Raw genomic sequence first — 26,993 nt, forward strand, 5'->3', positions numbered from 1 at the left:
TACGTCGCTATGTGGTAAAGATATAAAAATTGAAAACCACATATTTCATGGCAAACTTTAATATATATATATTTTTTACTGCCAATATAAACTCTTTTTCATGACGTAACACTGAAAATATTTTGGTTATGCTGCTAAATATTCACAAAGTTGGTATGTTTAATCATAGACGTGTTTAATTATATATTTCTCTGTGGCAGAGGAAAAATGCAGTCATGTGACTCACTATGTCATGTGACACCTATACGGAAGCTGTACCCGTCGTCTTGAGTGGATCTGGTGTTGATTGTAGCCGCGATATAAACTGTACAGAAAACACTTCTTTCTTTCTAAACAGCCGACATGGGTGTATTGAGAGAAGAAGACTCTTGTCTTTTGTTGGATGAAAAGCTGCTTTATTTTATGGATCAGCTCGAGTTATTGGAGGGGAAACGGAAGACTCTGAACTCACTCATCGAGCAGGTAGAAAAATGATAGCATGTGCACACACATTCGCACTTTCAACTTGGCTGTCTGTCTTTGAAAGCAACAATCTAAAAAATTTAGAATTTTCAGAAGCAAGCAATTGTAGTTGTATTTAGCTATTAGTTTGTGTAAGGAACTAAGCTGTTAACCAAAGCATGATAGCTATTGTAGAACATATTTAAAACAATTTAATCAGAACAATTTAGCATTTTATGAATGTATATTTAGTAAAATGACTTTTTTATCTTACCAGAAAATAAAAAAAAACATAGTTGATGAGTGTGTGTATGTATATATATATGCAACTGTTTATCAGCCGCTTCACTGAGTGTGTAAGATTATTCAACCTCTTTCCTCTTTACTCTTGTATAGACTAATATTTTTACTTTTGTTCTCTACTTCAATGTAGGGGTGGTTCTCCATAAGCAAGGCCCGTTACTCTATGGGAAACAAGCAGGTTTCTGCTCTTCAGTTTGCAAACGAGATGGAGCCACTGGTTTCTGTGCATGTTAGGTGGGGATTAATAAAGTAAATGTTCTTAAAGTCAAAGTTTTTGCATTTTTAGTTTCCGCTAACCTTTTGTTTTGTGCATCTGTGTTACAGAACCCTGGAGAATGATGAGGTAGAATTTTGCGCAGTCAGATCGTCACGAAAATGCAATGACGAATTTGTAAAAGAACCAACCTCAATAGAGGATATTGGACCTCAAGAAGAAGGTGATGCATTGAGAAAAAATGTGTTCTGGTAATATCTACCATAAACCTTTTTCTTTTAGACTTCACTCTTTTATTTTATTTCACAGGCATCAGACGAAGAAAAAATACAAAAAGTGATGTAGCAGAAAAAAAGACAAGTGAAGACATAAGCAGTGAAAAAGCTCCTGAGGTGAACCCTGGCAGGAAAAGAGACCATAATCCTCAGCAGGACCCACTAAAGTGGTTTGGGATTTTGGTGCCGCAGTCTCTGAAACAAGCACAGTCATCGTTCAAACAAGGTATGGCTTAAAATAAAGGAAACTTTTGCCAAACGTTGTTGCGCATTCACAAAGTACAGCTTACAAAACACATACCGATATATTAGTGAGACTATTTGAAAACATGGACCTTTGGATCCTCAACGATTGTATAATATAAATAGAAATTCCAATGAATAATTTGTGGTTCTTAATTGAGTTTCTCCTGTCTGTTCCATTGCAGTCATAGAGCTTTCAGCTGAGATTGCAGCTCTCCAGATCGTGGTTTTAAACGCCAGACAGGAGCTGAAGCATGACTTGAGAAACAATGATGGCTCAACTGGTGCTGGACTAAATACCTCTGCTCGATCAAATGAGAAGGAAGCGGATGTTCTTTCAGCAAACGAGAGTTCATAAATCATAACGTCATTATCAGATGATATAAGAAGTTATTGCTGGATTTTAAAGGTGGAAATCACAGGCAGGCTGAACAGTTCCTGTGTCATTAATTATTGTTAAATCATTTAATTTTCCATGTCGTTGCAAAATGTGTAAGTTAATTGAGTTTGTATATAAATGTGTGGGAGTTTGTAAATTTGACCAAGACTTATGAGCATTCTAACAAATTGTCATCACAGCTTAAATAAATGTGGAATCAACTACATTTTGTGTTCAAATATTTTATATCCCTTTACCAGTAAGGTAAATAACTCTAAAATTGTTTGGTCGACATGCTGGTGTAACATTTTGTACGGTTTCTTCACTCATTACAAACATTTATTTGTAGGTAAATTGGTGATGCTAAATGAAACATTTTACTGAATGGCCTTATATGATTCATTCTTGTTTGGTTTAAACATGGTATCATTTTGCTTTGTACACTGATTACACATATGAGGATCGCTATCTTCCTAAAAGCATCTTCCCTTTTGCTCTCAAAACAGCCCTCATGTGTCAAAGTACAGACCCCTGATGTCGTATACCGGACATGGTCAATTTTTCCAGTTGCCTAGCATTTGATGATTTTTTTTATTCCAACAAAATGATGATATCAAAAATGTATCAAGATTATTTTCACTAAATGTCTGTTAGGTCTTTCATTTGGTATATGAAAAACATAAGTTGACCAAAATGCTTTACAAAACAGTCTTAACACACATAATACATGAAAAACATAGTAAATCATGTAATAAAAGTAAGACAATGCTATTTGTTCTAGCAGTGACTCTTTTTTTTTACTATTTAAAGCCAAAAAGGAAAATGTTTCTTAAATATTAATTTTAAACACAGAACATTCTCAGCCCTCCTTATTTTGAGTGGTAAACTTGTACAATTTTGGTAGAGCAACTTCTAAAATGGTGAATCCTTGATTGCCTTCATACTATTTTAGTTTAGATCTGGGAAAGTTAAAGAAAAACTTTAGGCAACAACAATAAAAGCTTGAGTTGATTCTACAACTCTACGTCCTGGGCAATGACAAGAAGCCATGGCTGGAGGTATGTGTTCCTAACATTTTGTGTCTGTAAGAAGATGGGTTACCGCATTCTTAATCTTAAAAGCCTGAACTTAAAATGTATAGCTCAGTCTCATACCAACTGCTAATTTATGTTCAAAATGCCACGTTTAAGAAATTCAATCTATCTATATTACATAGAAACGTGGTCAAAGACTAAGGAAAGTCGTTAAGGAACATTTATCAAAGTAATGGGGCTATAAATTTATTGTACTATCTTGTGTAATTTTGATTTCAAGACAAAGCTACTTAGTCTTTTTTTTTTTTTTTTTTTTTGGACAATTGAAACTGTATTGTTTAGTTTGCCTCATTGGAGAAAAAAAAATCAAATAAACACATTTTTTATTATCTGACAAATGCATGAAAACGCATGACCTGCACTGCACATCCTGATCCAGATCGACTATAGCAACCACAGCGGGTCAGTGCTGTGTGTCTGCCTCCTCCATGAAGGTCTTTGCTCTGTCTCCGCTTCACTTGCGTCCGAGCGGCGGATGGGAGCGCTGGAAGCACGGATGTGGCCTCACGGTTATGTTATTGATGTTTCCAGACATCCGCCGCTGCTACTGCTGCTTGTGTAGCTCGACCGTGGCCTATTTTGGATGCGCAAGCAGCGGGAGCCCTTCCAGTTCAATTAGCTTTGTGTCTGTGGAGCGATCATTTTTCTACGCGTGATACCGGGGGTGGGGGGGGGGACTGGGATGTAAACACGACGGCTTGCCTGCGCTCATGATCTGGGGCAAGGTGAGGCTGATTCCTTTGACTCGGATCGCCGGCTGATTTCACTTTGGAGCAGAGCAGCTGTTCGCTCCAATGGCGTCAGTTTCGAAAGTGTCTATCCTGGATTATTTCAATATTGTGTTCGAGGGGGAAAATGGTAAAATCGAGTCCAACTGTAAGGCTTGTGGCACCAGAATCCAGGCGAAACGGAGCGTTACGTCCAACTTCGTTACACATCTTAAGGTAATGTGTCAAAATCCTATTGCAGAAATAAATAAATGATGTCCAGTGTGATCAGCTGGCCCAATATCTCTGCATATATTAAATTTGCTGGATCAGCAAAGACAGACTGTTGCTTTTGTGTTATTGAGAGTTTATTCATTTCTCCATTAAAATGTACACTTTCATGCTGTTCTCTGACATACATATGACATATTAAGCATCTTATCCATTAACATCTGTTTCTCTCCCATTCAGCGTAAACACCCAGCTATGTATGATGACTTTGTGAAAAGGAAGGATATGAAGAGAGAGGGTTATTCCTCTGCTTGCCTGCACAGTTTCACAACCAATGGAGGAAACCCCCGCTTCACACTCCCTGTAACAACTGGAACAGGAGGAGGAGCCCTAGTAAGTGTTGGAGGAGTGGGCACCCTTGAGGGAGGAGGAGGCCCTGGAGCAGGGGTGACTAAGTTTGACAGACATGACCCCCGTCAGGTATGTGTTAATGTCTGTCACTCCTTGAAATAACGCTCCCTCTGAAAGCCCTCAAATGGAGCAGAGCAATGAAATCCAAAGTGAGTACAAAAGGTAAAGTTTGTGATTTTTTTATCTTTTTGGGATTATGGTAGGTTCTCATCTCCGAGGCGATAGCTAAGATGATCGTGCATGACCTGCAGCCAGTGTCTATTGTGGAAAATCAGGGCTTCAGGGAGTTGCTGCAGCTCCTGGAGCCCCGATACACTCCTGAGCCCCAGCACTACATCCAGGGACAGCTTCTCCCTGCCTACGCTTACCAGGCTCAGCTGGCTACACGTCAGGCCGTAGCATCAGCACACACCCTCAGTCTTAGCTTAGACCTCTGGAGGAGCCAAACTCAAACTGCGTCAGGGTGAGTTGGCAACATAAACCCTAAAAAAATAAACCAGCAGCTTGGTTAGATTCCCCTACTGTGTGGCATACTTCTTTCTCTTTCGTTGCAGGTATCTCGGTGTTACCTGCCATTATCTTGCATCTGACTGGCAGATACGTTCTGCTCTCCTGGCCTGCCTCCCACTGACTTGCAGTAGCTCGGCGAGCCGTGTGCTGGCAGATTTTGACGAAGTGTGTCATTCTCACGGCGTGTCAGGGAGAGCATTTTGCGTCGTTGCAGACCCTTTTCCAGCGACGTCAACGGCGAGGCCAAGTTGTCTTCCTGGCTTCTTGCTTCCACCTGTTCTTACTAACGGCCAAGATGATGATCCGACAGATCAAGTGCTGGACAACGCAGAGCAATGGATCAGTAATGGCCACGAGTGTAATGGAGAGGAGGAAGACTGGGGGGAGTCTTGGGAACAGGGTTTGGGCGTTTGTCGGGTAGACTGTTTCTCTCGCTCTCTGGAACAATGTGTCAGGGAGGGGTTGCGCTCTTCCCCACAAATTTCCTCCACTTTGACCAAGGTTGCACGTTTCTATAACTATATTACCTCTGCTGTACCTCCTGAGAAACTCATCCAGGTGTTTGATGGGTGGTTGCCTGGGGGAACCCGAAACCTTCACGATACTGCTACAGATTGGGCTGCTCAACTCAAGGCAAGTAATAGTATTACGATCATGAATAAAGGAACTTAAACATTAACATATTTTACCATATTTAACTTCCCTTCTGTTTAATGAAGGCAATTTATTTTTGCATACACCAACAAAATGTTTCTGAGAGAACTTTACGGAGGATCAAAGCTGGTTTAAATTCAAGTACAATTAAAGACAATCTGATTAAACCACAAACCAATCCTGTCGAATCCTATCCAGTACAATTCAATCCCATCCAATCCAATTAAGATTAGTCTTTCACTGTAATCTAATTCTATATAATGACATTTATATAATGCCAAGTCGTAAAAGGTCTAAATAAAGAAAACCAGTGGATTGCATTGAATCTTTAATTTGATTTCAACCTTGGACATCACAGAGTAGTGGGCGGCTTTGGAGAGTAAAATCCTCCTTTTGGCTGAATGAGATGCTATCAGAACCAGTCTCAGAGACAGTGAAATCTTTAAACTTCAAAAATGTGGATTCCCAAGACTTTTTACATAGTCTTAATACAACATAATATATTTTTACATTGAGATAATGTGATTATAAGAGTTTAGATTGATAGATGTCCCAGAAACATTACAATTAAAATGTGCATGTGTCTATCAATAGTGCAAATTTATTGATATATGATCTCATAGCTGTTTCGTTTCTTCACTTTTTTTCCTACAGGTCTTGCGGCGGCTTCTGGACTCAGTGGAGTTCCTGGAGGAGGTTAGCGGTCCCGGGGAGGTAGCGTTGAGTAGCTCAGAAAGAGCCCTGCTGAGGGAACTCACTGACATTTTGGAGCCCTTCACTGAGGCCTGGGACATGGTGCACAGAGACGCACAGAGAGACACCCAGCTGGACAGACATGTGTCCATCAGTTTGGCTCTGCCTTGTGTTCTTGGTCTGCGCAAGCACCTCTCTGAGACATCAACTCCCCACTGCCCCGCCCTCCTGCTTGGTCTAAACCAGTCCCTGGAACGCCTTCTGGCGCCGATCCTGGAAAACCCATTGTACATTACTGCGACCACCCTGGACCCCCAGTTTAAACTTACTTGGAGCAGCAACCCTGACTGGCACAAGCAAGTTCTCCTAGAGGAATTATCCAAACATTCCACAGCCTCTCCCCCAGCCGACCTCAACACAGACATTAGCCCTCAGTCCCAAACTCTTCCTACTCCATCACCATCCCCGGTCTCCTCGTTGTCTCGCCCCTGCAAATTGTTCTCTTTTATCAAGCAGAGACCTGCGACACAGGCTAAAAGCCTGGAACAGGAGTTATCTGTCTACCTTCACGAGGAGCCCACAGATGAAGAGGCTTTGCATTACTGGCGCCGTAAAACCATTGACTTTCCTCTGCTAGCTCAAGTAGCCAAAAGAGCATTTACCATACCTGCTTGTGACACTGTGGTGGAGAATATCTTCTCTGCAGCCAGACGCCTCCTGTTGCCAGAGAGAGGCCACGTCCTACCAAAGAACTTGGAGACACTCATCTACCTCAAAGCCAACTACAAATTGTTGTGGACTTAAAGCTATGAGTCAGCCATATTTTATCTGAAGAGCAACCTGAGGGTTTTCAGTTTTAGAAACGTGACTTCACTTGTTGCTGTGAAGAGACCTGAGTGAGCAACATAGTAAATTACACACCTGTTATTTTGAGACTGAAATAACTAGCTTCCTTCCTTAAGTATGGCTTTAGATGTGGACATTCTGAATATGGGTTTTCACACTATGAAGTGCTAAAATGTCTGAGATCAGATCAAGACTAAAATACTCACTCCGTCTGTCTTTATTTTGCCATTTCAAGGTCTTCAGATGACCATCAAGTTCCTATTGTCTGGTTCCAACCTTCAGTTAGTGAATTGTCTGTTGTATTTTTGCCTACAGTCAGGAGAGAACAAAAGTTTATTTGCTGTCCAAACAGTCATGATAAAACATAAGTTTACATTGTGATCTAATGGCTTCTGAAACCAACTTTAGGAATTAGGGAATAACTACATTTAACGGTTTTCTATAAAATTTTTACCAATTTCTAACATTGCTGTTCATGAATTCTGAGCCACTCTTTGGTTTTTGTTGTCACAGTTGTGTGACGAAAATTGTGTCATTTTGTTTTCAGCCTCAAGTCATCCACCCCTTCGTGTCACAATCTCCCTTGCAAACTTTTCCCCCCTCCTCCCCCTGCATCCAAAGTTATTGTGTGATCGGTCAGATTTTGGTGGGTGTTTTTAAATGGAAAACAACCCTAGCTACTCAACCTCCAGAAACCCTGTAAAATCTAAGATACAACTCTTGGATGTTGGTGCAATTTGCATTCTGTAGCTAGAAAGTGTCTTAAATGAATTCCATATTTGAATGACCTTTCTCAATTTGGAAACGATGGATGTTAATGTATTTATAAATTGCCAGACGACCTTTCTCAGATTGATGTGTAGAAACAATTGCTTCTTTCAAGTCTTTGCAGTCTGCCAAAACTGCTTTTATGCTGGCAATAAACCTTGCTTAAAATCAAATACATACTCTATATAAATGCTTGTGATTAAATGAGTACAGCTTCCCTTCTTAAATCCTACACAAGGAGCAAGAATAAATCAAATCTTCCCAATATTATTGACAGTAGTATAAGGCTTGTTTACTCCATGAATGTATGTAAAACTACTCTACTGGCTGCCTGTCATTGCTTCATTGTCATCTGAGAAGGATTACATTCACTGCAAATCAAAATATACATCCCCTAATTATTCCCCTCAGTTACTGTAAACCTTAACACCAGGACATCAGAATAAAGGAATTTCAGTTTTAAACACTGAGGTATGTTTTGTCAAAACTATTAGATAAAAGTAGAATTAAGAGTCTTTAAATGTTTAAACATATAAGAATGTAGGTATGCTCCAATTTATCTTTTCTGTTTTATTCTAAAACAGGCTTTGCTTTGACTCGTGTCACAGCAATGGTCTCACGTCTGCTTTGAAGAGCCCTGACTGTATCAGAGTGTGTTATCCTTTATTCGGGGATGGGCCGGTGGGGAGGCAAGGTAATTGTAATAGTGCCTTTAAAATAAAATTTGAGTCAGCAGGCAGGCGGCTGTAACAGCCAACAGATCAGCTTTCTTCTCACCATCAGGTAGGCTCACAAGTGGGCCCCGCTAAAAGAGGGATGTTCTTAAGTTACAGCAAGGATTAAAAGCAGCAAGTTTGAAAGTGACCACACGCAGAAGTAGCTTTGTTTCAGTACAGCTGCTGTTGTTTCTGCTGAGAAACCACTTCAGAAAGAATTCCTTCACGGATAATTATTATCAGAGGCTGCTGCTATCTTAATGATTACCACCACAGGACGCCCTTTGCAGATGAAGATGTGGCAGCCAAGATATGTGCATGGGATGTGTCATTGTGTTCATCTCGGAGATGTGCTATAAATGCTCACTCTCTGGGTGTGTTGTTGTTTGTGATTGTATCTGGAGCAGCTTGAAGCATCTCTCCAGCCTGCGCTCTCCCTACCTCTCTCACTCCCCTGAGCTGTGACAGCTCATCCATTTGAGTTAGGCGACCAGGGCCGGGATGCGGCCCTATTGGTAATTGCCTCAGAAATGAATTACTTGGCAGAGAGCTAGACAGAGGGAGGGAAGGAAATTGTAATTGAACTGCCCCCGCCTCGCTTTATTCCTCTTGCCTCTCTCTCTCTCTTTCTCTTTCCCCTCAAGTTATTATATCTGCAGTGCAGGGAGACATTTTCCATCTGCACAAATATACACACACACACTCATCAAACTGGTCCTCCCCCCGATGCGGTGTGATTTCATAGATTGATTGCTCACAGGCACATACGCGTATAGGACCACTCTGCACTCCACGCACATTGTTTGTTCAGACTACCTTGTTCCAAATACACTCCTGTTTTTAGTGCCCTTTAGGTGGCCTCCATAATGCCTGATGCACTGCAGGACTTCACCAAGAAAAAAGTTGTGCTCGGTATCGAAATAACCCCGGCTACCCCATATGTGCAGCCAAGCAATGTTATTAATAACGTGCCTGTTGCCTGCCTGTTGACAGATAGACCGGCCGAAGGATTAAAGATGGAACAGAGTTTGTGTATGTTTCTCTGTTTGCTTTGGCAACTGTGTGAAAGGCGGCTGAATTAAAAAAAAAAAAAGATCTTCTCCCTACCATACACATTTACGCTGTCGTGATCTGTCCTTTGGCCTTTTCTTAGCCCGGCCATGGGAAAGGGGGTGGAGAAGGCTCAGCTAACTGAGCTGCCTACCCCAGCACCACACCAGACATGCACATGCTTGACTCCTAACTCAGCACACAATGGGGTCTATTTCTGTAACTGCTCTAGGGTTATCACCCCACTTGCACTGACTCTCTCCCTCTATCTATTTCTGTCGTCTCGTCTCTTTTCCCAACACTCTAACCTACTTCCACACCATCATGGCCGACAAAACCAGCCGGTTAGGCGTTCGTAGGAAGGAGAAAGCGCCAGAAACCAAAGCAAATGAGGAGAAGGACAAGGAAAAGGCCAAAGAGAAGGCTGTAAAAACTCCAGACAAGCTCAGCAAAAAGCAAGAGAACACCCCAGAGCCGCAGAGGACCGACGAGAAGAAGACAAATGGTGAAAGCGAAGGGGCAACAGGGGCAGCAGGGGCAGCAGCAGCAAATAACAGTGAGGATAATGGAGAGTTTCAGCCCATAGAGCTGCCACCTTTTGAAATTGTCACTGGGTGAGTAAGATTTCTGGCTGTATTCTGATTACTAGTTTAGAAACAGTTTTTTAGTCAGGAGGGACACGCGTCATTTGCACCTGCTGTCTCGTAACTTCCTAACAGTTAAAATAGAGATGAGTCATGCAAACACCAAGTTTGGCCATATCATTATACCCAGCATCTGCTCCCCAATTTCTGTTGTTTGAGACATTTTAATGTCAAAGTAGTAGATCTTTATGTGAGACCATCTGGCTGTTTGTATGCATCATGACAGATTAATGAAGCAAAGCAAAGAGAGAATGTGACACACATATCAGATTAGTTCCCTAGTATACTGATGAAGACTTTATGTCACAATATAACAGAGTGATGTATCTCTGACAGTCAGAAGGAACTGGTATTATTGTGAACCAGTAGTTTGTGATTTCTTTGATGAGCAAACACTCTGTGTTCGATGCGGTGATAACTCTTACTGTCTGTCTTTCAGGGAGAGAATGAGCCCGTTCTACTTCAAGTTTCAGTTCAGGAACGTGGAGTATTCATCGGGCAGGAACAAAACGCTCCTGTGTTTCAGAGTGGACACAGCGGGGGGCAACGCAGAGCCTCTGAAAGGCTACATGGAGGATGAACATGCCACAGCCCACGCTGAGGAGGCCTTCTTCCAGCAGGTGATAAAAAGCTCTAGTGCAGGCCTTTAGCACTGCAGTGGCATGCAAAATCAAAATGCTACAAGATGCCCTTATAGCCAGTTGTTGGGAGAAAAAAAAGACAAATGTTATTGGTATAAGTAAAAAAAAAAAGTATTATTTTTGTTAGTTTTTTTATTCAAGTAGGATGTTTAAGGACAATAAATTCAAAAGCGAACTGTGCTTTTCCTGCTTAAGAACCTTGTGAACAAATTTCAGTATGAAATTTTTTTCTACTTTTCTAATTTATTTTGCAAATTGTCCTCAAAAATTGTTTTATATCTGTACCACTGTCTTTTTTTGTTGTTCATCCAAAGATGCTTGGTCATTAACCTTCACTTAGTTCCCATTAGTATACCCTATGTGACTGACATTTGCTTACAATAAATATGCAGTTGTGGAAGTAAATATCTTCTCATATTATGTTTTTTTTTCTTTTTTGATCATTCTTAAATCTTTATTCATATTTTAATTTTCATCCATTTGTCCTTCTGACATCACAATGTTCCTGTACAACAAACCTGAAAGTAATTCAACTGAAGTTTTGTTTGTATAGCATCATCTGACAGGAAAAGTCATCTCAGGGCTCCTAAAAAAAATTAAAGTAAATATGGATACATATTACAAATAATCCAATTTCATTTTATCCAATTCCATCTAATTCAATCTCCTCCCCTTGATTAAATCCAATCTAGTTTAGTTCAGCTCAGTATAATTTGATCTTGCATACTTCTGTAAAGTTGAGAAAATAAACACACTAAAAGCAATTTAAATCCAATCAAGATTTTCTTTCATTCTCTGCCTTCACAAGGAGGAGAGTTATCTCGTTTTAATCAGTGAACAAAAACAGACTCAAGACGTTTGGTCAGGCAGTGAGATCATTTGAGGGGATAATTCACAAACATGAATCAATAGTGCAGGAAAAACACACTATTTGGTTAATTTTCTACTATAATGTCAAATTTATGAATTTAGTCAAGTGAATTTAGGCCTAAAGCAGAACTCAAATACATCAGCACCAGGTCAAATGTCACATATTCAACTGGAATAACTGAGGGATTGTCTACATCCCAATGTAAATACGTGATTTCGTGTCAGAAAAAGGGAAATCTGATAGCTGAATGGTTTGCCTGCCATTCTAATTTAAGAAACTCTGTAATGCGAGACCATAAAATGACCCGCCCACACCTGTGCAGTGCACTTACAGCAGATCTCTTTTTGTGAGATTCAGCATCCTTTTTTCCTCTAAACATCTCAGATAGACACATAGATACAATCTAAACAACTAAGCTGTTGCTCAATTGGAAATCAAACTCCCAGAATCTGAAAGTAGTTGCACAAGGTCCAGCATGAATCCTCCACAATCAGTGATCATTTGAATGTCTGTTCAAAGTCAGCACAGCGGTCAACTAATAAACTGTAGGGAAGCTTTTTGGAGAAACCCAGGAATTTAAGGAGCACTGTGAAAGGGAACACGTGAGACACTAAAGACAACAGTGAAGATGAGCTGAAGGGACATTTTGCTTCCTTAACTTCTCAACAGTTCCTTTGGTTGATCTCTGCCACGCCAGATCACACTGAGGCATGCAGAAAGATCCCAAACCAAATATAAGTTCTTAAAATGCTCATGCATGAACATACTTTTCACTAGACCGACATTTCTTCTAGTACCACCAGCTGAGTCTAATATTGTTTATTTGGACTCATCCAGCCCTGGTCTTGACTTGAGTCTGATAGATAAATTTGTTACAGTAAGGCAATTATAAGAAAGATTTTATTTTTCTAATACCCATAAAAAGTTTTGCACTGAATATTGAGAACGATTTAAATTGTTTTTATCTGAATGTTCTAGTTCAAATAACAAGGGATAAGTGATCTTTCTCCATTGTCTTGCTGACAAAATTCTTGGTTGAATGCAAAAACCTTTAAATCTAAATCTGCCAAAGGTATGAATAATTTTTGGTCTAACCATACCACTCTGTGTGTAATGAATCTATATAAAATATAAATGTTATTTATAGACTGAAAGTTCTGAATTAAATGTTTTGATTGTATTCAAAATCCTTTCCTCATTTATTGAGATGCACCTGTAGACTGGAAAACCTGCGTCCAGGCGTTTCCCAGTAGGCACCTGTTGTTGTAATTAGTGACCTAGCCTTTACTAGTCAAGACTTGCCCTTACACGCAAATTAAATATTGGAACTTTAATCATCCAAATTATCCAAAGTCCAAAGTGTTCTTTTATTTTTTTTTTACTCCCTTTGAGTCGTACTAAGCAAAAACATTACCCTGAGATCAAATCTTTTTTTTTTTTCTATTTTCATGCCATCAAACACCCAACCTGCATTATTTTTTCAGGTTCTCCCAAACTCCTCTAAGGAATATGACGTGACATGGTACGTTTCATCCAGCCCCTGCGTCGCTTGTGCCGCCAAGTTGGCCAACATCCTCCAGCAGCACAAGAAGCTGCACCTCTCCATATTCTGCTCCCGTCTGTTTGAATGGGAGGAGCCGGAGATAGTGGAAGGCCTGAAGGCCCTGGTGAGAGCCGGCTGCAAGTTGCGGATGATGAAGCCCATTGACTTCCAGCATGTTTGGGAAATGTATGTGGAACAGGAGGGCGAGAGTTTTACACCGTGGGAGGATTGCCAGGAGAACTATGAGTACTATGTGGAGAGACTGACCGATATCCTCAAGTAGATGAGAGTGAGTGATATCATGAAATTTGATTGTTTTTTGTTTTTTGATTGTCTATCTGGATAGTAACTCCATGTGGATTTCTTGTCTTATTGTCTGCAGGTCCAACCTGACTGAAGCAGCCTGCTTGTGAAATCATCACTTCGTTTTTATTTGTTTTTATTTCATTTTTTGCTGTCACACTTGACGCTGCGGATACATTTTTAACAGAATGAGCACATTTTCTACTTCTTATTTTTAACAATTAATACATGAAGGTACACGATTTGTAGATAAATATATCAAACACGATGCAACGAGTCGCTTCTAAAAGAGCAAAGCAATGCAAAATACATTCAGTAACGAACCATTACAAATATTAAAAACAAAACTGGAAGAAGTTATACTGGCATCTGGTGTCTGTTTGAAGAACTGAACCATGAACTGAAAGAAGCAAAAATGCACTAAAATATTCACAACTCTACATTTTTTTACTAGGTTATTTATGTAAAATAAAAATAAACATCTACACAGTTTCATTTGCCAAATCTGAAAGTGCTGACCATTAAATAAATCCATTTGCCTGATCATCTTATTTACACCTTTTCATGTCATATAGATAAATCACTAGTTTGCTAGCTCGAAAGTCATGACAAGAGACTTTTTGTTATGCTGAGCTTGACGAGCCACATGCTGTGCAGCTGTCTCTCAAATATACGTAACCACCAGAGAACATTTTAGGGTCGACTCTAGTAATTCACTGCAGAAAAGAAACCATCCCGCCTCCATTCTCTGTTGTCTCTTTCCCGTTGGTTGTCGCAGCTGAAAACAAAGGTGCAGAAAGACGGGTCAGAAATGTTTTGTGCTGTTAGAGTGTTGTTTCGTAGTTTACAAACAAATACCTTGTTCATCCAGCGTTGTTATTGGGAGAGATGTTGCTTCACTGCAGCTTGTTCCATTCTCCTCCCCTTCTTCACACCAGATAAAAGAAAGTTATCATTAGCAATGAGCAACCAAAGAAGAAAAATTATCTGTCCTCTGCTTGGTATTTGCTGGTTTTCATAGTCTGGATTAATCTGCAAAACATCAGATCTTTATATTACCTTTGTCAGGTGGATTCATATCCGCATCAGTGATGTACTCAACCAGAGGACATGGTGCATCTGTAGCAGAAGATGGGAAGGAATTGAAACCTAAACATTTAAGACGCATTCCAGTATGACATAAACTGAAATATGTGAGCTGATAGTTCCAACAATCCGTTTTAAAAAATCATATTTAGGGCAGTATGGAGCACATTCAGAAACCACACACCAAACCACACAATGTGGGCTCTACCTACCATTTCGGTCCTTTAACTGAGCCATAGTGAGAAACAGAGTGGTCTCGTCTTGCTTGTCATCTGCAGCAACTGTGTGACAATGACAAAAAGTTAAAAGTAACAAAACAAACCTAGTGACTTTTGTTTGCCACATCTTACCAGAAATTGGCATCACATACATTTTAAATAACTATTGACCTTCACCAGCAGTTACGTTGGCTTCATTTGTGATGTTCAAGCTATGTTAACGCATAGCTTAATAAAAGCTTTAAGATGTTTTAGTCTGAAGTGGTTTCTGTTTGACTAGTCGGCCACACTGGCCTGACTGATCGGGTACATGAGCTGTGGTTGGTCTTGTGGTCAATTCAGCTAGAAAAGCTAAAAGGAATTAGTGATAACTAATGCTTTTAAGTCAATATAACGTAAAAATCCCAAACCTGGTTTACGAAAGATTCTTAGGGCAACGCATCCGATGAAAACAGCTATGATGCCAAAGAAAAGACAACCAGAGATGGAAAGAAGGATCCTCCTCTTTAAAACTACAAATTGCATACAACAAACAATGAATAAAAAAACAAGGGGTCAAAGGTGAAAATTAATGAGTGAGGTGCACTCACGGAGGTTCTTGGTTCTGTAGGAGTCGCTGCGTTGTGAAAACATTGGTCTCTCGGTGCGAATGCCCTCACAGGTGTATAAGCTCTGCTCTGGGTCATTATGTGGCGTGACCTTATATGTCGATGAGACCGACCGACTGACATTAAAGCCCTCTTTATACCTGTGGCAGTTATTTTAGAGAATTTGTAACAATGGAAATGCATTTTAAACAATACCAATAAATACAGAACATTTATTTATTTGTATCATTACCATGTATAGTTCCACGAGTCTGAACTGCCCATCACGTCACATTCTAGCTTTAAGCTGTCAGTGGAAAATACCTCAGACCAAGTAGTTAAAAGGACTATATTGGCCTTTGGGCGCTCTGCAACAAATGCAGTCATAGATGTGATATAACATGTTTAACAATACAGTAAGCTAAAGAATGAAGATTAAAACACACCTTCAATGTTGAGTTCTACATCCCGACTGTCTGAGGAAAATGTTGTTGTTGTTTCCCTTTCAACTTGGCATCTATATGATCCACTGTCTGACGTCTTAGCAGAATCAATTTGGTGAATGGTTCCAGATGACGTCAATCGTTTGTTATCTTTGTACCATATGTATTTCCATCCAGAGGAGATATTGACATGACAGGTGAAGGAAATCAAATCACTGGTGTGCATCAACTTATCCGAGGGATTCTGCGTCAGTGTGACTGTTGGTTTTCCATCTGAAATTTCACAATAATAGCAAAGAAGATGTAAAATAGCAGGAAGAATAACTTATATAGGAGTGTGGGTAAATTTACATTAGTTTACGAAACAAAAAAGGATCTAATTTAAGGGAAAATAAAAACCTGACAAAAATCTGAAAAATCTGTTTGACACAACAATTGTTGAGTCACCTTTCAGTCCAATACAGATGCAAATGTTTTCAAGGATGTTCTTCTTCTTTGCATAGGAGTTCAAGCTCAGTCAAGAAGGGAGAGCATCGATGAACATCAGTCACCACAGATAATTGATCTTTGGTTTAAATTTTGACTTAGTCTTTCTGGCATATCAAGGTTATTGGAGTAAAACATTTGCTATCATTTTGATTCTTTGGACATCTACGAAGCTAGAAGTTAAATCTCTGCAGCCTCCTACAAATTTTCTCCCATAATTCCCAGGTGTGTAGCGTCATCAGTTTTCATCATTCACTCTAACCAAATTTATTCTCTCTGCTAAAAAAAGACATTCCCTCAGTTTGATACTATGTTCACTATGTATTACCATGGTGTGTTAATTGTTTCTATGATTTAAATCCTGTGACGTCAAGCCTGAAGACACATCACCTAATCTTTCCTAAAAACTGCACCAACACACGCGCACTGCCCACACTGAGGTGTTCTTTGGAGAATTATGCTCAGGTCACTACATCGTGGATCGACATACCAAGAATACAAGAAAAGCAGAAACTCTAATTTTCTAAAGGTAAGCCAGCCATTTGGGATCTTAATAATAATAAGGCAAAATTCAAAATGGCAACATTAAAACTTTAAAAGAAACAATGGGCTTTTCGCCTCTATTGACTTACCTCGAACATCCAGTTGTGTTTCTTTACTACGTCCTGTTGATGTTTTTTCACCTCTTCTGGCTTCGCAAGAATATCCTCCCTTATCAGAAAGATTCAGGTCTATGCTTAACTCTGTGCCAGGTTTGTTCAGAGTGCTTCCATTTTTGTACCAATGATAACTCCAGCCAGAAGAAACATTTACTGCGCATTTTAATTTCACAGTTTCTCCAATAAACATTGGGGTAAAAATCGGATCTCTGCTTAATGTGGGTGTTGGTAACTTGTCTATAGAAAGAAAGACAATGTAGAATATGTTACTGCCTCTGTGCACAAACAAAGTGATACACCAGAATCAGTGACTTTTTATTTGATGTAGCAATTTGATGCAATTTAGTTAATCTTTTTTCTTCTGTACATTTCTGTCAGGTCTTTGCATAATAGTTCAAGCTCATTCAGCGTGGGGAGCATCTATGAACATTGGTCACCAATGATTTTCAATTGATCTTTGGTTTAGACTTTGACTGAGCCTTTCTGATACATTAAAGTAACTGGATACAAACATTATGGCGTTTTGGATATATGTTAGGCTAGAAATAAATCTCGCATTCACTCTCAAGTCATCCTACAAATTTTCTTCCGTAATTCCGAATTTTCCATTCACCATCTTACCTCCCTCTGTTGAAGGAGGGAGGAAAGATGGTTGGAGACATAGTGGATGTATTACCGTCGTGTGTTTTTTGTTAGTTTTCCACTTCAGATATAGTGTTTTGAAAACTATTAAGTTGAATTATTAAAACCTGCAGAAACTCTGTTGTTAATCAAAACTTTTATATAATTTAATTGTTTAATGATTGCTCACATTTTCTTTCTGTTTAAATATTTTCACACAGTTTTTATGAGGTTAGGCGCTGATAACTGTACTGGTTCAAGACAAAACTATTTTAAAAACTGTTCATCTATCTCCTTAAAATTACTGTTCTTAACCTGCCAAAGTCACTTTTACAACTTCTCATACAATGACATCACAAGTGGCTTCAAGAGCAGACATCTCACCATAGACTTGAAGCTCAACTGAAGAGCTCTTTGGGCTGCTGACAGTCCTGCCCTTCAGTCTTCCTGAGCAGAGGTATTGTCCACGGTGTGAGAGTGAAGCTTGACTGATGGAAAGAATGCTTTCCGTTTCATTGTTAGTGACAGTGCCTTCATGATATTCCTTTCCATCTTTGTACCATATGAATGTCCAGCCAGAACTTCCCTCCATCCTACAGCTCAGCTGCACGCTCTCAGTGGGGAACACATCCAGCCACTGTGTTTTGTGACTCAGTGATGGAACAGGAATTTCTAATGACAAAGAGATACATTAACCACTTTTGACATCTTGTTTGTGGTGATTGAAAGAAAAATATTTAACCTAATTTGGTTTATGTAACTAGGCCAGACGTGTTGTTCTGTGAACCTTTCCGTTACACTCATCCAATCACAGTACAGCTAGTAATGAAAATAGAAGTGATAAAAATGCCTATATTCAGAGCTATCAATTCTTCCTTAATCCTTAATCCTTAATAATCTCAGTTTCCTATCTCAAGGGTTTCACATTACATTTAGATGTTAGTAAGTTTGTACATTTTGTTCAGTCATTGGTCCTTAAACATATATGTAAATTTACAATAAGCTGATTTGCAATAACAGGCTTATTGTATGCTTAGGAATGTGCAATGGAATATATTTTTGTTAAAGTTGTGATAAAAAAAACGGTGTTTTTTATCGCAACTATTATAAACAAATTACAACTTTTATATAATTGCATCATTATGTGCTTTATCACTTTTTCTAAACATTTTCACCCCTTTGCTATCTCAAATATCTCACAATTTCCGTTTCTATAATTTAACTCCTGTGACTTCAAGCCTGAAGACACATCATCTAATCTTTCCTAAAGAACTCCACCTACACACACACTGCACACACTGAGGCGTTCCTCTGAGAATTAAGCTCACGCCACAACATCCTGTTTCAACATATTAAGGTATGAAAAGCGGAAACTCTATGGTTTACTAAAACTAAAACAGCCTCTCGGGGGCGGGGGCTTGACAAAATTCAAAATGGCAACATTAAAACATTAAAAGAAACAATGGGCTTTTCGCCTCTATTGACCTACCTCGAACATCCAGTTGTGTTTCTTTACTACGTCCTGTTGATGTTTGTTCACCTCTTGTGGCTTCGCAAGAATATCCTCCCTTATCAGAAACCTTCAGGTCTATGCTTAACTCCTTGCCAGGTTTGTTCAGAGTGCTTCCATCTTTGTACCAACGATAACTCCAGCCAGAAGAAACATCTACTGCGCATTTTAATTTCACAGTTTCTCCAGAATACATTGGGGTAAAAATCGGATCTCTGCTTAATGTGGGTGTTGGTAACTTGTCTATAGAAAGAAAGACAATGCAGAATATGTTACTGCTACTGTGCACGAAAAGGGTGATGATGTAGCAATTTGATGCAATTTAGTGCATTTCTTTGTTTTGTCTTTAGTTTGACTGTGAAAAATTAGATAAGAAGTTCCAAGAGCTCGACGTTTATGTAAATATTATTTTTAATGTAAAGAAATCAGATCCAACATTGTAAAAATACCAACAATGTGTATTTTTAATGTAAAGTTAGATCTGTGTAATGTTATAAATGCTTTAAAACTTACCATAAACGGACACAGTAGATATGTTGCTGGATGCAGAGCTGACTCCTTTTCTGTGCTTATGGTGAACTTTGCAGGAGTACTGCCCTCGATCGCTCACTTTGGCAGCTGTGTTGTTGAGCACTGACCCTTTTTCATCTGCAATTAGATTTTGATTTTTGTGCCACGTGAAGGTCCACTCAGAACTGCTCACTTCACAGCTAAACGTCAAGACCTCATTTTCAAAAACGTCTGACCAGGGGCTCAGCAGCTTCAGGATTGGTGTTGGTGGGTCTGCAAGAATGCGTCACAAAAACATCTTCAAATTAAGATTTATTTTGAAGTTTCAGTTATAAAATGTTTACCTTATTACTTCTTATCTACGCATGAAATATTTAGGGGAAGGTGCAGTTGTACCACTACAGTTTAAACCATATCGATGTTGTATTGGTACAGTTGCATGCATTAAATTTGTCTGGTGACAGAGGGTATATATAATTATGTGCTTACCAGAGACTTCCAGGGAAACAGGGTCACTCTGATCTGTTCTCAGCTGGCCTCTCTTAGCAAGGCATCGGTAGTCTCCTCTGTCACCATGGGTCACAGGACCTATTGTAATTGTTTTACTGCTGAAAGATGGAATTTTGACCCCTTTATGATACCACTCATATTCCCATCCAGAGTACATAGCAACATCACATGTGAAGTTGATTGATTCTCCAGGGTACATAGGGAAGGTTGGACTTTTGGTAAGACCAGGTTTGGGCTTGTTGACTGTTCAGAAGAGAGAAAGAATAAGGAAAATTTCATTAACATAACAACTACTACATACTGAACTAAACTGTACTATACAGGTGAACCTAAATAAATAAAACAGCTGAGACACTGAGTTCCTTTAAAACAAGGCTCAAAACCTTTGAACCTGGACTTCATCTCTGATTCTGTGCCTTGACTTTTGAACAAAATGCCAATTCCAATATGCTTCTGATGTTCTGATGGCACAGGACAAGGAATAATCTGTCTTGTCCTGGATATGTCCTTAATTCACTGACTCTTTCTGTGATAAACAAATTGTAAATATCCTGGAAACATTTGAATTGGCTTTGCTGCATGATCCTGCTGTTACTGCTACTTCTTATCCTCATTACACTCAGCTGCCCATTACTATGCTTGAATACAAAACTCTGTCAACAGCCATCTTTTTTTTTTTTACCAATGACCTTTTGTGGCCTAGCCTCCCAGTGGAGAGTGCCTATGCACTGTCTGCTGCAGAACCGTTGAGTCAGCCATCTTCCCCATGACTGTGCAGGCCAGCAGTGAACAAAGTGTGGCCCGGAGGCTAAGTGAGGCACTTGAATTTAATTTATGTGGTTTGTGACCAAATTCAAGAAACATACACATTTGACCCACCAGAACAGTTGATGCAGATGTACTCTCCATTGCAGGGCAGCACTGTTTTTTATTTGTATTATACTAACTGTCCGAGAAACTGAGCTTTCATCAGCCTTAAGTCATGGTTATCAAAATTTGCCAAAATTGAATATCTCTTTATATTTGATCAATATTGCAGAGATTAGTTTAATTCTTGCAATTGAAAAGCTACAATTAATCAGCTTTTCAAGGATATTTAATTTTATTGAGTGTATCCAGAGTTCTCAATAATACATACATCCTTATACCATAGAGTGGTGTTGAATTGTAATGCTGATACACTCTCAGAATCTATTTCTCACCTTTGAACAAGTAACTCTGTGGGTTAGAGCCGAGTGTGGGCTGCAGTGCTTCAACTCTTATGCTAAGGTTGTCAAGAAAGCAGCATGATCAGAAAGCTCTAGTTGTCTGGGTAATGTCAAAGCAACAATGAACAGAAATAGGTATTACCAAAAGTATTTTCAGAAATAGTCATTTGAAAAGATTGTGCACAATGTAATGTGGTTGTAGCATGGTTTGACTGTCTGTTTCTTGAGTCACACTGTGCATGATTTCAGTTTATATGGGTACAATTTAACTCTTGAATTTTGTTTAGTACTAAAAAAAACAATAGAAAGCACATATTTTAATGTTGATTTATTTTTTCATGATCCGTCTTTAAATCAATCTAAGCTCCTGTTTTAGAGCAGATAGGACTGCCAAAATTATGTCTAAATGCTAAATGTCACAATAAGGAAAAGGGAATTTTGTCTTATGAATTTTTATTTGTAGAAGTTTGCAAACATTTTCTTTTTATTTGGTAGAATTGCCACTAAACTGTAAGAATAGGAGCAAACATTTTGGGTGTGGTTCTGTAAGCTTCTTACAATAGTTTGCTGGAATTTTCTGTCCGTTCCTCCTGACAGAACTGATGATTAAGTCAGAAATGCAGGTAGTGGAGTAATGCATATGAGTAATGAGACTCTAGAAAAGCTAGTGCAATTCTTGCTGACATCCTTTACATGCAAAGTTTCATTTTCCATCTTTTGGCCTCCAGCTCTGACTTCACTGTATGAAAAGTAACAGGAACAAGCAATCCTTCGTCCGTTTCTCTTTTGAGAAGTCGAATCTGATTGTTGGGGTTGATTGGCTAATGTTTATTTTTATTTATTCCACATATGTTACTGATGTCAGAAGTAATTGTTGGTTAACAATAAGGAACCCTGCCGGTACTCTCCCTAACTTGTACGCACTGATATTTGACTTTGTTTAGACACACTTTATTGTCCCTGACTTTTTTTTTTTTTACTTTGATTATATGTCTCTTAGCTTTTACGTCCTTTTTTTCATTCATACTTGCTCCAGCACTAATTGCCTGGTTGTGTCTCTTATTAATAAAATGTATAGATGTAAATATTTGACTTTAAGTATTTTAATTCCAAGCATGCAGCCAGGAATTTACACCACTGAAAAATATTACTAACAAATAATATGTCAGTAATATGTACTAATATTATATTCAGTTGTGTTCCAGCCAACAACTGAAAGGATAAGCAAAAGTTTAACTTTTGCTTGGCAAAGTAATAACATAATGTGTTTTTGAATGAACATTGTAGTAGTCTAATTCTAACGGTACGTTTTAGACGACCACTATATTGTAATTATTCATAAGAGTTTTTCTTTCTCTTCTATGAGCTTTGTCATAAATATTTTCACAATTGTCATTTCTGTCATTTGTTCTTTAAAGGTTCTGAAAATTAAGAAAAATATTAGCAAAATTATTACACTGCTTGGAAAGGATTCTAATCCCACTACAAACTGAGCATATATGAGAGCTTACCAGCAACTTCTACTGATTCGTTGTTACTCTCGTATAACGGGCCTTTGCCTCTCTGGACTTTGCAGTGGTACCATCCCTTGTCGGAAGGCTTCAGAGAGGCGATTGTATGGGTGTTACTGCTGGAGTCTGAGATTTTTCCCCCATCCTTATACCACTGATATTTCCATCCAGAGGTGACATCAACATTACATGTGAAGTTGATTGATTCTTCAGGATAGAATATGGCAAAGTCTGGACTTCTGCTTAGAGTGAGCTTTGGATTGTTGGCTATTTGGAAAGAAGAAAAAAAAAAGCAAGAATTTTAAAATGGTCTTTTGACACAAGAGTACTCAAAATGACAGCAATAAAAATTGAACATTGTAAATAGAGGACATCTGGACACAATTAATCGGTTAAGTAGTGCAGACCAAGTTTAAAGGGGGAAAAATGGGGGACTTAATACATAAAGCTTCATGTATTAAATTTCCTACTCCCTACATGAGAGCCATGTTGGTAAAACACGGCGTTATCATGAGTTATAGTTCTCGCTTTAGACACCAACATGAGACCCTTTCCAGAGACTGCAGGAGGTTGGAGAGCCTGACAGATAAAATGAAATCAGACTTGTGAGGTGAATTAAAAAAGTGTTTTTAGCAGCACTGAGAGTGCCTTAAAATCAACTGTAAAATGCGTTGCTAGCCATTGTACCAACGCATTTTACAATTAGAGATCTTAAAATTAGGAAGTTTGCTTGTTCCTCAGCATTCGTATGGCTTAAACTTGAAGTACCAGTAGGCGGGAATTTTTTAAGAGGATTAAAACAGTTATCAGCAAAAACAATCTTAAAAAATTGCACGTACTAAAGTTAATGCACTGAACAGAGAAGGAAATATCTAACCCTGACATTTCCTCACGATAAAATGCATTTTACATTTTATATATTATTCAAAAATATATATTACAAACAGAACGATAAGGTTCTTTACCAGTCTGATGGTTCTTTGCCAGTCCTCCTAGATGTATGTAGGTTTCTCTCTCTGAATGTTTATGCCAATAACTAAAAATCCAGTTTTGCAGGGACAGAGCTGAAGAAAATTATCTGTCATCCATGACTGGATATTAAGAGTCAAAAGGAGAAACGCCAACACGGAGTGTGTCATCAACATAGCTATGTTATCTCCTGATGAAACCACATAAATGTAGGTGTAGAAAGTTTTACTTTAAGTCTAAGGCTTAAAACTGAGCCTGGTGGTACTCCATTATAACCACTTTTAAACAATACGGCGTGTCTGTTAAGTTTAGATTGAGAAAATGTTTTAAATACTGGACACAGTCATTTTATTTTGTATTAATGTAAATATGATACAATAATAGATAAATGATGAAAACTCACATTTAACATTTAGATTTGTTGTGTTGCTGAATCCAGTGCTGAAAGGTCTGGATTTAAGCTTGGCTTGGCATGCATATGCTCCTTTATCGTTTTCAGTAACTGACTCGATGTTGAATGATGGTCCCTCTTTATCCAGAGGTTGATAGTTTTTGTACCAGATGATTTTCCATTCAGCAGGGAGGTTCGGTTCACATTTAAAACTCACTGCTTCACTTACAAACACATCTGCCCAGTCAGTCTGCCGGATCAGAAAGGGTGCTGGTGGCTCTACAAAAGTGCATAAGAGTCATAATGAGCTTGGAGTCTTTGAAAGGAAGCAACGAAGAGCAAAAATAATTATCTTTAACACAGATAGTGGTAAGAGACATAAAACTCACCATTAACTTTGACGTCAGTTGCTTTACTAGTTTTGCTACCTTTTCCCTGCTTCTCTCCTCTGCAGGTATAACTTCCAGAAAGATCTTTTCTATTTGCACTTATTTTAAGCTTCGAATTCTGATCTTGAAAAGAAAAATCTGCATTTTGAGACAGCCGCTGTCCATTTTTCTCCCAGGTGAAGGTCCAGCCAGAGCTGCTACTGATACTACATTTTAAGACCACTGTCTCATTTATGTAGACATCTGAAAGATCTGAAGTCACGGAAGGCACAGGGGGATCTGAAAATGAATGAAACGTATCAAAAGAAGAAATTCAAAGGAGCTAAAAAAGGAGGGAAAAAAAAGTCCTTTTTGTAATTAATTCAGAATGTATTGCTAAAATTATTTAACCACTTCCAGAGTGAAATAATACTGTATGTTAATAAATAATTAATGTGCTTACAAAGAGTCAAATTACGTTGATAATGGTAGAGCAAACAGAGAAAAAAGCGATATAAACAATAGAAACTGTTCATACATATTTGAAAGCCAACGTTTCTGATGTACAGCTATGATGACCTATTCAGCGATATGTCATTTCCTGTGTGTCATTTCTCACTTCCCATGTGTCTCTAAAGTCAGTTTGACACCAATATGGTACATTTTCAATGTTTTATTTTATGTTATAAAGCTTAGCCATTTAAAACTTGAACGGTCACCACATCATTGATACAAAGTGCAAGATTGAAAAAATATATACGCTTTAAAATCTCACCGTAGGAAGTTGGTGGCACATTAGAGGTTTCTTCTGGAGGTGTGCTTGCTGGTAGAAGGGAGAGCAGACGTCAAAGTTTAGGATAAATCAGGATTCTGGTTTTATCTACATGAATGGTGGATTTAAAAAGCAAATCCTGTAAATTTATGAAAATTAAGACTGTAATGAACAGCTAAGGTACTGAGAGTTAGTTGCAATGATCAAGTTTACTTGAATGTCATATAGTTTTTTCAAGTCATGTGAATGGCATGGAAATGGAAAGAAAATAAAATCTAATGTTGCACATACAGGCAAATCTGAAACCAGTTAAGAACATAATTAACTGGTTTCGGTCAAACCAGTTAAATATTTACTATAAGCTATAAAGCTAAATGTAAAAAGTGGCTTAGAAATCAACTTAAAATGTTATAAATAATAATTATTAGGTTTTCATGAGGGAGCTCAGAGAGCAGCTGCTGTCTAAATGTTGTGACTGCCAAACCCATGACAATAAAGTACTTCATGTTCCTCATGTTTAGTTCCTGAGTGTCAGTATATCAAATGTACAATGCACATTTAATAAAATAGTTCACAACAGCGGAGCAAAGTGCAAGAACATTCTGTGTGCATTTTAGTTAAAAACAGAAACACAAAGGAAAAAGGAAGTGGCTTTAAGAAACAAAATGCTAAACTGCCGTCGAAACATCCGATCAATGCAGTACAGTTAGACAGATTGTTCATTCCTACCAGTTCCATCTTGAGCTGCACAGACAGAGGTCAGATCTGTTCAATCACATAAGAGAGAGAGAGGAAAAAAAATGCAATTATAGTCTCTATCAATCTTTACCAGTATAAATTTGTTTGTTTCAAATATTGAAACACTTACATATGAGTGTGAAGACTTGAAGAAGCAACATTTTCCATTGAGTCTCACATGTGGAGGTTGTCTTGCTGAGCTGAGTCATTTAACTGCCATGCACTGAAGTGAAGTAGAGGAAATAAGCTTGCAGCCCGGGAAGGGTGTGTCCTGTCACTCTGACATCTGGGTTTCTTTTCTTTTCTTTTTTTTTTTTGGTTCATGTTGCTAAAGAAACAGGAAATGTGCTGGCGTACCGCATTCAGAATGCTAAGTGTTCGACATGCTGGTTTGTGATGACAACTGACAGAGTTTGAGGAATTGAAAGAACTGATATTTTGATGATTTTGATGCTGAATTTATTATTTGTCAGTGTTGAAGAAACTGGTTGAGAGCAGGCATATATATATATATATATATATATATATATATATATATATATATATATATATATATATATATATATATAATTATTCATTCCTTTTAATGGAAACAATTTGTATGAATTCTGGTAATAAATATAAGATGAGCAAATCATAGCATTTTCTAAAACCAATCTGGGTACAGCTTTAGAGATCTTTTAATCATTGTACCTGCAACTTAATGTAGGTATAAGCGGAAACTACGGGTAAAAAAAAAAATCTCTCTCACTAACCACAGACTGCGCTTCAGTTTTTTTTTGTGGGTTTATTTGTCTCTAGCGGAAAGAACCAATAAGTGCGATTAAGAGAAAAACCCTCCACACTTTAGCTTACTTCTTATTGTAACA

The 26,993-nt window shown here is 38.5% G+C and overlaps 4 protein-coding genes across 6 annotated transcripts; 3 read left to right on the top strand and 1 right to left on the bottom strand.

Moving 5' to 3' along the window:
• The first annotated feature begins 244 nt into the window (after window positions 1-244).
• Window positions 245-2,081, top strand: ccdc115 (coiled-coil domain containing 115). The gene is made up of 5 exons (XM_005808638.3): window positions 245-462; window positions 875-978; window positions 1,069-1,181; window positions 1,268-1,459; window positions 1,662-2,081. Exons 1-5 carry the CDS (start codon window positions 343-345, stop codon window positions 1,832-1,834), a joined length of 702 nt encoding a protein of 233 aa, XP_005808695.1. The 5' UTR covers window positions 245-342; the 3' UTR covers window positions 1,835-2,081.
• A 1,224-nt stretch (window positions 2,082-3,305) lies between these two features.
• LOC111608444 (zinc finger BED domain-containing protein 4-like) lies at window positions 3,306-8,211 on the top strand. Of its 2 annotated transcripts, none has more exons than XM_023332805.1 (5): window positions 3,306-3,893; window positions 4,128-4,367; window positions 4,502-4,761; window positions 4,853-5,441; window positions 6,117-8,211. In XM_023332805.1, exons 1-5 carry the CDS (start codon window positions 3,744-3,746, stop codon window positions 6,957-6,959), a joined length of 2,082 nt encoding a protein of 693 aa, XP_023188573.1. In that variant the 5' UTR covers window positions 3,306-3,743; the 3' UTR covers window positions 6,960-8,211. The 2 variants fall into 2 exon arrangements, with proteins under 2 accessions (XP_023188573.1, XP_023188579.1); XM_023332811.1 differs by having other exon boundaries at window positions 4,211-4,367.
• A 1,492-nt stretch (window positions 8,212-9,703) lies between these two features.
• apobec2 (apolipoprotein B mRNA editing enzyme catalytic subunit 2) lies at window positions 9,704-13,897 on the top strand. Its single transcript, XM_005808639.3, has 4 exons — window positions 9,704-10,149; window positions 10,619-10,799; window positions 13,176-13,523; window positions 13,617-13,897. The coding sequence occupies exons 1-3, from the start codon at window positions 9,860-9,862 to the stop codon at window positions 13,515-13,517; spliced, it is 813 nt and encodes a 270-aa protein (XP_005808696.3). The 5' UTR covers window positions 9,704-9,859; the 3' UTR covers window positions 13,518-13,523; window positions 13,617-13,897.
• On the bottom strand, window positions 13,657-26,380 carry LOC102235590 (titin-like). Of its 2 annotated transcripts, XM_023332742.1 has the most exons (19): window positions 26,255-26,378; window positions 26,116-26,151; window positions 25,390-25,437; window positions 24,636-24,914; window positions 24,259-24,525; window positions 22,887-23,153; window positions 20,147-20,410; window positions 19,661-19,930; window positions 19,127-19,390; window positions 18,022-18,309; window positions 16,990-17,253; window positions 15,875-16,144; window positions 15,682-15,796; window positions 15,432-15,589; window positions 15,252-15,353; window positions 14,836-14,904; window positions 14,597-14,656; window positions 14,396-14,464; window positions 13,657-14,315 (listed from the first exon to the last, which is right to left on the bottom strand). In XM_023332742.1, exons 1-19 carry the CDS (start codon window positions 26,331-26,333, stop codon window positions 14,251-14,253), a joined length of 3,234 nt encoding a protein of 1,077 aa, XP_023188510.1. In that variant the 5' UTR covers window positions 26,334-26,378; the 3' UTR covers window positions 13,657-14,250. The 2 variants fall into 2 exon arrangements, with proteins under 2 accessions (XP_023188510.1, XP_005808717.3); XM_005808660.3 differs by lacking the exons at window positions 16,990-17,253; window positions 18,022-18,309 and having other exon boundaries at window positions 26,255-26,380.
• Between the last annotated feature and the right edge of the window lie 613 nt (window positions 26,381-26,993).

This window comes from Xiphophorus maculatus, chromosome 1 (assembly GCF_002775205.1).
Source record: "Xiphophorus maculatus strain JP 163 A chromosome 1, X_maculatus-5.0-male, whole genome shotgun sequence".
Lineage (NCBI taxonomy): Eukaryota > Metazoa > Chordata > Actinopteri > Cyprinodontiformes > Poeciliidae > Xiphophorus > Xiphophorus maculatus.

What these genes read in the sequence shown, in the direction of transcription:
- apobec2 (XM_005808639.3), top strand. Translation starts at nt 9,860, where the DNA reads ATGGCCGACAAAACCAGCCGGTTAGGCGTTCGTAGGAAGGAGAAAGCG. An exon ending in CCTTTTGAAATTGTCACTGG is followed by an intron (nt 10,150 to 10,618) that starts GTGAGTAAGATT and finishes TCTGTCTTTCAG; the next exon opens with GGAGAGAATGAGCCCGTTCT. An exon ending in AGGAGGCCTTCTTCCAGCAG is followed by an intron (nt 10,800 to 13,175) that starts GTGATAAAAAGC and finishes TTATTTTTTCAG; the next exon opens with GTTCTCCCAAACTCCTCTAA.
- LOC111608444 (XM_023332805.1), top strand. Translation starts at nt 3,744, where the DNA reads ATGGCGTCAGTTTCGAAAGTGTCTATCCTGGATTATTTCAATATTGTG. An exon ending in ACAGACATGACCCCCGTCAG is followed by an intron (nt 4,368 to 4,501) that starts GTATGTGTTAAT and finishes GGATTATGGTAG; the next exon opens with GTTCTCATCTCCGAGGCGAT. An exon ending in CAAACTCAAACTGCGTCAGG is followed by an intron (nt 4,762 to 4,852) that starts GTGAGTTGGCAA and finishes CTTTCGTTGCAG; the next exon opens with GTATCTCGGTGTTACCTGCC.
- ccdc115 (XM_005808638.3), top strand. Translation starts at nt 343, where the DNA reads ATGGGTGTATTGAGAGAAGAAGACTCTTGTCTTTTGTTGGATGAAAAG. An exon ending in CTGGTTTCTGTGCATGTTAG is followed by an intron (nt 979 to 1,068) that starts GTGGGGATTAAT and finishes TCTGTGTTACAG; the next exon opens with AACCCTGGAGAATGATGAGG. An exon ending in ACAGTCATCGTTCAAACAAG is followed by an intron (nt 1,460 to 1,661) that starts GTATGGCTTAAA and finishes GTTCCATTGCAG; the next exon opens with TCATAGAGCTTTCAGCTGAG.
- LOC102235590 (XM_023332742.1), bottom strand. Translation starts at nt 26,333, where the DNA reads ATGACTCAGCTCAGCAAGACAACCTCCACATGTGAGACTCAATGGAAA. An exon ending in ATCTACTGTGTCCGTTTATG is followed by an intron (nt 19,391 to 19,660) that starts GTAAGTTTTAAA and finishes TTCTTTCTATAG; the next exon opens with ACAAGTTACCAACACCCACA. An exon ending in AACAACGCTGGATGAACAAG is followed by an intron (nt 14,316 to 14,395) that starts GTATTTGTTTGT and finishes CTTTGTTTTCAG; the next exon opens with CTGCGACAACCAACGGGAAA.